Consider the following 11,331-nt stretch of genomic DNA (forward strand, 5'->3'; position numbering starts at 1 on the left):
GCTGCAAGAATCAAACAAGTGTATATGAAGACAAGAAGTCCTGGTGAGCCAGTGATGCTTCAAATAAGTGAACTCCCTTATTTGTCTTGTAGAAATGCTTATAAATAGGTAATCTAAAAACAGGTGCAGTCTCTTGTCTTAGAGGAAGTATCCTATTCTTTTGAAATACTGTTGACCTGCGACTTGTGGAGGCAACATTTAATTCTGCAGTAGTTGCTGTCTTGTAGGAGCTGCTGTAATTACTTGTCAGTATATACAAGCAGTAGGTCTTTGCAAGTCAGATGTGGACTTAGGATGGCCTTCAGTGAATGTTTGGGCAAATACAAGGTGAATCATTTTTGATCTCTTCCAGGTTCTGAATGTGAATGTATAGGCCACTTTAAGTTGATATTCTCCCTTCTGCGTGTTCATGGAGCTGGCCAGGTGCAGCAGTTGGCTCTGGAGGTAAAAGCAGGCAAACAAAAAAGCAACAAAAAGTCCCCAACCAATCAGCATATATCAACTTGTTATGTAACTGTTAAGGGTAGCATCTGAAACATGTCAGGGTCTGGGGTCCAAGCTGTCAGGCAGCTCCTTTGAGGAACAAGTTACAGTTTATGTCCTTGTTTCCTTCATCTCTGACATAAGTCAATTTGGTGTCGGGATAAATTCTGTATATTGGGTAGCAAGTTGCTTCATCATAAACTTAACAATGTCTGAAAAAATGGAATGTAATCAAGCCTTGCTTTTTCACTTTTACAGGTAGTGAACATAGTAACAAGTAACCAAGAATGTGTTAACAACATTGCAGAAGCGATGGTTCTTGCAAACTTACTGGCACTCCTGCATTCCTTACCTTCAAGTATGTACTGTATAATTCTTGGAGTCTTCAGCAGGTGGAATTATAAAAACCATTCTAAGTAACCTGATCATTACCTTAAATGTGTGAGCTGAAGCATTTGAGTTTCAGATATGCAAATTGCATTTGAATTATACGTAATATAATTGACTGTTTCAAGGAATTTGAGTAGAAAGCATTCAGTTAAGCTGAAATTTATGATTGATGTTCCATATTAGCTCTTTGATTAGTTAAGAACTTTCTGTGTAGCTTATTAACACTTATCTTGACAGGTCGGCAGCTTGTCCTTGAAACGTTATACGCTTTGACATCTAGCACCAAAATAATTAAAGAGGCCATGGCAAAAGGTACAGTAGCAAATCAAAATCCCATTTTTCTGAAACATGACTTAAAATAACAGTGGTCAAATCAGGAAGTTTATACTACCTGTGGGCAGAGAAAAAGCTTGAATGCTTTCTTATTTCTTTGTACAGGTGCTTTAATCTACTTGCTAGATATGTTCTGCAACTCAACTCATCCACAGGTCCGAGCCCAAACAGCGGAGCTCTTTGCCAAAATGACTGCAGATAAGCTGGTGGGTCCAAAGGTAAGGATCATAACAGCTCTAGAAAGAGCTCACCTTGACACTGTCAAACACTAAAGACTGAACAGAACCAACTTTTCTGCAAATTAAACGTTCATGTGAAAAACAAACTATTTTTCTCAAAAAAAAAAAAAAAATAGTTAACTTTTACTTTCTGAATGGGCTGTTAGTTACAGTGAATAAAACACTTCAGATAATAAGCAGTTTGGTTTCCATTTGTAATGACTGTAACATTAGATACCTAGACTTCAAATACTACATTGGCTAGCACTATTTAAAGTCAAGCACTGTTCTTTCTGTTCTGTAGCTGCACTTTGTGGAGATCTCCCCTTGTTCTGTCACTGAGTTTTGTTTTGGGGGTTACAGTTTACTAAAGGTCAGGTGTGTTTGTCCCTCCTAGGTTAGAATTATGCTGATGAAATTTTTACCTGGAGTCTTCATGGATGCTATGAGAGACAACCCTGAAGCTGCTGTTCATATCTTTGAGGGGACTCATGAAAATCCAGAGTTAATTTGGAATGACAACTCCAGGGAGAAAGTATCAACAACAGTTCGAGAAATGATGCTTGAGTACGTAAAGACCTGTTGCCTGTGTATTTCCTCAGCTGACACACTCTTAGTGGTAGTGAAAGGCAACAAAATGTTCCTCCTTCATATGTCAAATGTTAGAAGAAATGAGAGACAGAAAGGAGCGTAAGAGGTCCTAGAGAAAGAGCACAGGATAAACAACAACCATGCTTGCTGCACAGAGGCCATGCTTCACTCCTATACTACCTTCAGGCTTACCACAGAGTGACATTTGGGGAGTTCTGCTTCATAACAAAGGGAAGATGGAAAACCAAATGCCCACAGGCCAAAACCGATAGCGTTCTCAGTATTTCCACTGTACTATTTCTCACCATCTGTAAACTCAGATATTAGTAGCACTGTAGGCAGCCTCTGTTTCTGTTTTCAGAGCCTCCTTTTGAATGTACGAGAGTAAGTAACAATTTTGAAATAGAAGTTTACAATTTGACATAGTCATGAATTACTAGAATCAGAAGCCTATGAAACACAGGCTTTCTATATTGTCTCTTAGTATGTAGGACAAATTGCAGAGTAGATTGCTGATCCGTCCTGCGTACCTGGAGCAGTTCAGCTTTTACCTGTTTCTCAGCTCATTCCAAATGAAATTTGTTATTTTTCCGTGGCAAATTCCATGTCTCTGCCAGAGTCACTACAGAAGCTATCACAGAGCCCTATCTGTAAGAAACAGAATCTTTGCAATCCATATATTAGTGAAACACGTTCCCTGTTGTATACCATATGTTTAACAGTGACCCAAATGTGACGCATGCAGTACCTGGGTCAGTGCTCACTGCTGCAAGATTTGAGAGGAGGAGAAAGGGGTTTAAAAACTACCGGAACTACCTTACAAATGATGGAGGGAGATTGATGTGGTATCAAGCAGGAAAGGAAGATCTTTGTTTTGTTTTTTACTGCTCTTTAAAACATACCTTTTTTTTTTGTAGGCACTTTAAACTTCAGAGGGACAACCCTGACACTAACTGGAAGGTAAAAGTATGCTTTTCTGCTTGGGATCTCCCCAGGGAGACTATTAGACAGCTGATAATACACGCATCTAGGTAACATTCTGTTGATGTACTTCCTTCTTTCTCAGAGTATCAATAGGAACCCAGTGCTGCAGTGGCTCTTTTGTTTTCACCACTATTTGTACTTTGAAATCAGACACTTAACAGTATTTTTGCCAGTAATACTCTGAGTGTTCTGAAAGCTCAGGACATTCTAAGACTTAAATAATTCAGTGACCATAAGGAGTACCAGTTTGCTGGAAGAAGTCCTGTGACTTGTTAGGTAAATGTAGTAAACTACCAGGTGAGAAGTCAGCGTTCAGAAACATTGATACACATTGAATATCAAAGATGATTATCCTGAACTGTTCCATTGTGTCACCTTTATCAGGACCAATTACCATTTCTGCAGATGCTCCTTGCTAAGTAATAACTCCCTGCTGTTTGCAATTTAACAGCTGCCTGAAGACTTTGCTGTGGTTTATGGTGAGGCGGATGGTGAACTTTCAGTGGGAGGAGTCTTCTTAAGGATATTTATTGCCCAGCCGGCCTGGGTTTTACGGAAACCAAGAGAATTTCTCATTGCGCTGCTGGAAAAGTTTACTGAACTACTGGAGAAAAATAACCCTCATGTAAGATGATGGCTTTTCTAACTCTACTTTTTGAGTTTGTCTAGTCTCACGCTGATGGTCTTTCGGTATCTGATGACCTTTGATTCTCACACCTTCTTTGAACCATGGAATGATTTGTCTGCTCAGTGTAGAAGTGTGTAGGTATGCTTAAGCAATTTCTGCAAGTGAGTAATTTTAAAGTCCCTGAAGCCAAAGAAGTATCCCATAAGTCTTAGAGGCTTATGTTATAGTAATGACAAGACTTCAATTGTTATTTAGTGACTGGCCAACATAACAAAATAGCACTTGCTTTTAAGCAGATTAATATCTTTCACACCTTCACAATTCTAGTGTCCAACTCCAGTTTCCCTCTCTGATGGTGTAAATGATATGACCAGAATAAGGTTCCCACCTAGGAACCCATTAGCTTAATGCAGAAGAGCTAATGTTAAGTAGTTTAAGAATATTTTTCATGCTAGTAACTTCATTATATTAACCAAATATTTAAACACCATTCAGACAGCTTCTAGCTTATATCTGCAGGGAGGCAACTAAATTGCACACTGAATAAAACAGGCATCTTGATTACAGACACATGATGGCAGTCTGTGTAAGCATGCAAAACGCAGCATGTGTTCAGTGCTGTTGTGCACTGCAGAAACTTCCAAAGCATTTCAGAGGCTTCACAGCGTTGTGATTCTCCTGGACATGTCAGCATGTGCTGCTGTGCGTACATAAGCTGCAGCCAAACATCAGGTTCTCTTGTTAGTGAAAATGGTATTTAATTTACTTGCAATCTGTGTTCCAGAGATTCAGTGGATGTTTCCTGCTGTTGGAGCTGATTGCATTCTCCTAAACTTCTTGTGTTAGGTCTCAATGCAAAGCCACGTGATACAAATAGTAGGAATGCAACGTATATTGTAACGTGGAACAATAGAGAAATGCTACATATGCGAGGCTTTTACTGACTTAGATTTTCTGATTTTGTTTTTTTCCTACAGGGAGAAACCTTAGAAACCATTACCACAGCAACTGTGTGCCTGTTCAGTGCCCAGCCTCAGCTGGCTGATCAAGTCCCTCCCCTCGGTCATCTTCACAAGATACTCCAAGCTATGAACCACAAGAACAATGCCATTCCTAAAAGTGCCATTCGGGTCATGCACATACTGTCTGATAATGAGGTACTGAATCATCTGAGCATTCAGGGAGAAAAGTGGAGTTTGGAGTATTTGTATCACTTACTGGTGCTCACAGAAGGGTGTAAATGCTGCATGCTGGGTGAATGTCTGATGGAGGGTTGATAGAATAGAGGAAGCAATTTCCTGTGGAAACTTTAGAGGTGGCTGACCAGATCTGGCATAAAGTGCTCTGATTTCTTTCTTTGTAGCTTTGTGTTCGAGCGATGGCATCACTTGAGACCATTAGCCCTCTCATGAATGGAATGAAGAAGAGACCAGATGTAATCGGTGTGGCCTGTGAAGCACTAAATCGGATGTTTCAGAAGGAACAAAATGACTTAGTAGCCCAAGTGAGTGTGTTCTCATTCTGTGGAGATGTGATATTTGGCTCTCAAGTCTGCTCATAGGAAGAGTTACTATTCTATGTGCTGCGGCTGATGAGACCAAAGGACAGGGTGCCATCCAGGGAGACCTAGACAGGCTTGAACAGTGGCCCTAGGAGAACCTGATGAGGCTCAATGAATCCCAGTCTTGCACCTGGGCTGTGGCAACCCCCACCATCATTACAGGCTGGGGTGTGCAAGGATTGGACTAGGTGACCTCTGAGGGTCCCTTCCAAATCAAATGATTCTGTGATTCAACTCAAGTGTCCAGGAGACCTTCCAAAAGCCATCTAATTAATGTGCTTTTCATGTTGGAAAGAAGTTGAGAATCCAAAATGCAGATTTGGTCAAAGATGTTGCATTGAAGCTTCTTGTATTACGGTAGTGTTGTCTTTTGTCTGCTGAGAAAGCATAACATGGAGGTAGCAGGTAATTGCACCTGTGCAGAGCAGGATTGTTGGTTAGTATTTTTGCTTTTGCTTATCTGTATTTGGGAGGCTTGGGAAAACCTGACTAGGTGAATAAATGCTTTGTAATAGCTGTTGTTAGTCCTGGTTCACACACAAAGTAATCCAACAATGTAAAACGTGGAACATCTGGAGCATCCTAATCCATACTAAGGTGACTCATTTGTGGGTGTTTGCAGGCTTTGAAAGCAGATTTGGTCCCTTATCTTCTAAAACTACTTGAAGGTGTTGGTCTTGAGAACCTGGAAAGCCCATCTGCAACAAAAGCTCAGATTGTTAAAGCTCTGAAATCCATGTCTCGCAGCCTACAGTATGGAGAACAGGTATGTACTGAAAAGCATTGAACTGAGTTTGGTGTGGTTGGAACTCTGTGTCCAACTCCAAACATCCCTTGTTTGAGATGAAGATTCAATAATCTTACTACAATTAGTAAGATTATTATGGCTGTCATGAGCGTTGTTCCACCTAAATCGTTACCGAGACATAACAACAAAATCACGATGTATTGGAGCTTGTCAGTCATGGTTTCCTATGGAGGAGGCATTGATTCAATGCAGTGAAGAGCACTGGGTAAGAATACAAATCCCAAGTGTAAGTATCCTGTAAACTGCCTGTAGCTTTACTGCCTTCAGAACTGTTGTTAGAAATGTAAATTATTTTTCTGTTGTTGCTTGTCTTGATGAATGCTTTTGTAGACAACTGCAGCAGTTACGGATGTATGTGCGGATCGGTTCAAATCCTTTTCTTGTGCCCTTGTTGAATGCTTTTCAATGCTCAGGCCTACCTGCAGGGAAGACTTGTCCTTATCTTCCTGTAGTGTAGCCAAAGTCCTTTTCCCCTTATGTCATAGATGCATGGGAAACAAATGCTTGCAGTGTTGCTTTTCCTCATTGCCTGACAGTGGGATGAAGGGGAAAATCAAGCAACTAAACGACTTTTCTTTATGGGTTATTAAATATTTACCCACGCAGTTCAAATGGGTAAAAAAACTAAATTGCTGCAGTCTCCTTATAAATGTGTGCTTCTGTATTCCAGCCTGTGCTGTTTGCTAATCCCTTCAGTTTTAGTTCTAGAAAATAAGTCTGTTCCATAGAACATTAAGAGTGTCGCTCACTGCCTTAATATCTTCAAATACTACAGGTAAATGAAATTCTGTCTCGTTCTTCTGTGTGGAGTGCCTTCAAAGATCAGAAACATGACTTGTTCATTTCTGAGACTCAGACAGCAGGATACCTCACAGGTGAACAACCCCTTCCTATTTTCGGTCCTGCATCGTACTGAACTGTTAACTCAGTTGTCAGACTTAACTCTGGAGGTGGTGCTTATCCTCAGTATCTCGTGCCATAACTTGGCCTGAACATTGAATGCTATAGAAATATCCAAAGTTTCTAAGAACATTTTCAGTGAGCTAATTTTCCTCTGATAGAGAATGCATTTCTCTGGATAGCCTTTCCTGTGCCTACTTTTAAAATCAGAAGTGTAATCTGGACACTGATGGGTCTTGCAGGTTACACTAGGGACAGACTGGATCAAATCTAATGAATGAGGACAACTTCTCACTCCTGAGGATCAGCCTGCTTTGGTTTTAGAGCAGATTGTTTTCTGAAGTTGGTGTTGGGGGGATCGAGAAGAAAGCTCCTCAAAATTGAACTTAAGGCTTTGAAAGGCAGTGATAGTTCAAGTAGCGGGATGATATTAATTTTGCCTTGTGAACGATGCTGTGTAGTGTGGGCATAGCACAGAGCAGTTTGAATGCCAGCAGCCCTGAGCTTGAAGCCATGTTCCTTTCTGTGGTGGGAATGGCCCCATACCATCACAAGGAGCTCATAGCACACACGGACTGTGTGGGCACCACAGCTGTGGTGCATTGTAGGCGAGTTCCCTGCTGGTACCATCAGGAATGGAGCTGTGACCCATGGTGCCGCTAATGTCACTAATGGTGTGGAAGAGCACTGACACCTTTCTTGTAACACACAAAGCAAACAAGTGAAATAATGAGCTATAAATCAGATGGGTATGTAGACAGAAGTGTTTCCTGCAAGGTATTGGCACATCTTCTGAGAAAATGAAGCAAGAGCTTGTAAGCTCTAGAATTAGAGACTGTAGGGACTGCAGGAGCAGGTAGTTATGTGCCAGTAACTCTTATGTCTTTTCACAAGAGAATGCTTGAGCTCTGAACAAGAGTTCACTGTTTCTTGCAGCAATGTGCTATATATTGAACTAATACTATTTAATGCCACGTTGACTAATTGTAACTGAACACTTCATGCAGTCGGTGCTGAATTCTGTGGTATTTCTTAAATACTGTGAATTAAAAATGTGAAGTAAACTCTGGCTGAAGCGCCCACCAAAAACTGCCAGGCTTTAGACTGGGGGCAGCGTGGCTGCCTGAACTGTGTTGCTTTAGATTGCCTAACAGCTTGCACATAGAGAATGAAGCTGCTGTACAAATGCAAACTACAGATAGAAACCAAACTACAGGCATTAGTTTTGACCTGCTTTACCTTGTATTCTGCCTTTGTTTGCTTCAGATTGCTTTGCTATTTGCACTTCCCTTGAAACTTCCCTTGCTTGTTTCTCTTCCCTCAGGTGTCTCTTCTCCTTCCCTTCTAACTGGCAGCAGTCCCCTTCACCTGCGAAGTGGGCTTTAGATCTGCTCTGCCAGGCAGCTTGCTAACTTCTGTGTAGCTCTCTAAAGCAGGTAGATACCGTCTTGCAAAACGCTCGCCGCATTTGCTGCGTTCCAAGTAACAGATGCATGCCACAGAATTAACACGTGTGTGTTCCCAGACTGCACAAACACTGACAAACCTGCCTCCTTTCTGCACGCAGCAGTAGGCAGCTAAAAACTGCAGGCGCCGATACTTGCTGGTGTTGTGGATGAACTGAACTTCTGAAGGATGTTAGGGATGCTCCCTAATGGAAAGGCTTGAGGAATAAGAGCGCTGGTGAAACTGTTGCACTGGGCTGTTTATGAGTGGGTCTGGCTCTGTCTGCAGTTGCCTCTGAGGTGCTGCCAAGAGTCCCCTTCCAAAGCCAGGGATCACCTTAGTGGTGCTGCTTGCTTGGTTCTCCTGCTTGCAGCAGCAGCACAGGACTGTTTGTGCTGAGATAAACCATGCTCTGGTGTTCTGGATCCTTGTAATGTGGGACCCGGGAGGCTGGGGAATGAAGGGAGGAAATAGAGGAGAAATCGGAGAGGATGATTTATGGGGAGAGCAAAGGAGCAAGCAGAACTTGTCAGAGATTTTCATTGTATGCTGGTGGTCTGATACCGGGTCAGTCAATTACTGATGGGAAAACATGCTGAGAGTTGGCAGTCTTTGTAGCTGTTAATCTGATAAGAATGGCTGTTGGAACACCTCATGCTGCAGCACAAGTTGTTATTGTTTGTTGCATGTTTCCTTATGACTAAGTGTTATTTCTGAGTGGGGGGTGAGGGGGGAGCTATGGCTGCAGTGCAAAGCTGAGGTTTTAAGCAAGGGCCCAAGGAGCTGCCCTAGAGAAGTGCAAGGCAGTTCTGCCTGGCCATAAGGCAGCACACTGCTTCCATTTCCCACAAGTGCCTGGGAAATCCTTCCCAGTAGCGGAGCTTGTGCCCAGAGGCATTTCACTTCTGCTGCAGTTCCTCTCTGTGGTGGAGGAAATCCACTTCCTCTGTACTGCCCCCTCTGTGGTGGAAGGTGAGAGAGACAATGCTGCTGTTTGGGTTTTTTTTTTCACTTGGTACATCAGAAAAAAGCTGAGTGAGGCTGAGAACACTCTAAGTAGGCTGCCCCACTTAATGACTGAGGGAACTACGCTGCCTTAACTCCTCGTGTTCCTAGACTCCAAAGCATTTAAAAGCTTTCCTTTGGACTCTCCTCTGTTTGACATGGATCAGTGTTACTAGAGGGAATTAGAATAGAATGGCTCTGTTTGAAGGGACGTACAAAGATCGCAGAGCCTAAAATGAGGCTGTTTTATCACTTTTCAGATCTGAAACTAACCTCTGGTGTTATGCTCTCTGTCCAAAAGGCCCTGGAGTTGCTGGTTACCTGACTGCAGGGACGACGTCATCTGTAATGCCCAACATCCCACCCCCGGTTGACAACGAAGTGGGAGATGTCAGCTAAGGACTCAAATCTCTCATCAAAGAGACACAAAGGCAGAGTGGCCAGTGCTGAGGAACTGCATTTTCCTCCAACGAGTTGAAGTGAAATTACTGCCTTTCCAAGTGTTTAATGACAGTGTTATTCCTTTTTCTATGACTGTTTGTTTTTTTCCTTAGGAAAAAGTTGTCAGTGACTCTTTATCACACTGCGACGTAAGAAAGCACTCTGTGGATCAGCTGAAATGGGTACACAAGAATTTTTGTTCTTGTTGTACGTAAGCACATTTTTTTTTTGTTCCTTTGTATTTGTTTACAAGACTGTGAATCAAACTTTCCTAGTTTTTATATTTTATGAACTAGCATGACTGGAGTTGAGCTACAGTCTAGAGGAATTGGGCTAAAATCACTTTGACCTCACCAACCCCCCCCACTATAAAGGCATCTCTTCTTTTCCCAGTCGGACACGATCACTCCCCCTGAACATGACTTCCAAAGGGTTTTGTCCCTGTACCGCTTCACTGATGTCCTTAATCATTAACATTATTTCCCTGAGATCAGCCAGCATTAGACACTCGTACGTTATAACCGGCTTTACCAAACTGAAAAAGCTTCAGCAAAAAAAAAACCCAACAAAACAACAAACCTTGGAGTTGACATGTTATGTAAGAGATTAGTGTCATTGTGAAATGTTCGATACATTATCCAGTATATAAAAACTTTCTATATTTGAGTGTACATTATACAGATCATTCATATGTACATAAAATTTTAAAATAAAGGGAATTAAGAGCCTTGTTAATGAGATAAAAGCGGTGTCCTTACATAGCAGTTCTTTAAGGGCACAGGGAAGCCAGGGTGCTCGGAGGCCTCACGGAGTGTGGCTGAACTGGTTTCATGGCAGTTGTTGCTTGGAGAAACATATGGAGGTTTTAACTTCCAGGTTTTTCATATCTGAAATGCGCTTCAGCAAATGACTTGTTGATGTTCTTAATTCCTGAGGAAATGTTCTTGGCAGGAAGCGAGAGGAAACCAGGACAAATGGAAACGTAGGTTGTTATTTGACTGCTTGACTGGAGCTCTAACCTCTTATTTTTTAGATGTAATGAACTGATGTGAAGAAACTTATTTGCAGGAAGCTTCCAGCTGTAAATACTTTGCCTTTGGACTCCTCTGAGTTGAGCAGCTTTTGCTAGGACACCTTTCAGGTGGTGACTCTCAGTTTGGCTGGGTCTTCAAGATGAGACAAGTTCTGACCTTAAGTCTGACAGCTGTGTATGTTCTTTGAGCTCTCACATCAGGCAAGGATTGTTTGTTTGTGCAAAAAGACAACACTTGTAAGTAACGTGAATCATAAGTGGATTGTTAGTGAAGAACTGTGCCCTTTGGGAACTTCACAGAGGGACACAAAACAGCAGAGCTGGGGTTGAGAGCAGTGGGCAGGAACTGCCCTGTGCTGGTCAGCATTAGTCCCAGTCAAAATTCAGCCCTTCAGAGGGGAAGCTGCCACCTAAGTTCAGATACCTTTAAGAAAGAGCTGGAACTGGGAGGAGGCTTGAGGATGCGCAAGGCAGAATGCAAGGGAAGACTAAAAGGGTGCTGGTATAGAG

At 42.1% G+C, this 11,331-nt stretch overlaps 1 protein-coding gene across 4 annotated transcripts in view; it reads left to right on the forward strand.

Moving 5' to 3' along the window:
* DNAJC13 (DnaJ heat shock protein family (Hsp40) member C13) overlaps positions 1-10,518 on the forward strand; it is a 51,267-nt gene extending 40,749 nt beyond the window's left edge. For 3 of the 4 annotated variants that reach the window (XM_015854049.2, XM_015854048.2, XM_015854050.2), the window contains 12 exons: positions 353-444; positions 742-841; positions 1,111-1,185; positions 1,312-1,424; positions 1,822-1,991; positions 2,933-2,975; positions 3,451-3,624; positions 4,605-4,784; positions 4,991-5,131; positions 5,811-5,954; positions 6,772-6,871; positions 9,649-10,518. In XM_015854049.2, the coding sequence (XP_015709535.1) occupies positions 353-444; positions 742-841; positions 1,111-1,185; positions 1,312-1,424; positions 1,822-1,991; positions 2,933-2,975; positions 3,451-3,624; positions 4,605-4,784; positions 4,991-5,131; positions 5,811-5,954; positions 6,772-6,871; positions 9,649-9,746 (1,430 nt within the window). In that variant the 3' untranslated portion in view covers positions 9,747-10,518. Of the gene's footprint in view, positions 1-352; positions 445-741; positions 842-1,110; positions 1,186-1,311; positions 1,425-1,821; positions 1,992-2,932; positions 2,976-3,450; positions 3,625-4,604; positions 4,785-4,990; positions 5,132-5,810; positions 5,955-6,771; positions 6,872-8,220; positions 8,333-9,648 lie in introns of all 4 variants that reach the window. The other variant, XR_001553157.2, reaches the window with a different exon arrangement.
* Positions 10,519-11,331: the final 813 nt, after the last annotated feature.

The sequence above is a fragment of the Coturnix japonica genome, chromosome 2, assembly GCF_001577835.2.
Source record: "Coturnix japonica isolate 7356 chromosome 2, Coturnix japonica 2.1, whole genome shotgun sequence".
Lineage (NCBI taxonomy): Eukaryota > Metazoa > Chordata > Aves > Galliformes > Phasianidae > Coturnix > Coturnix japonica.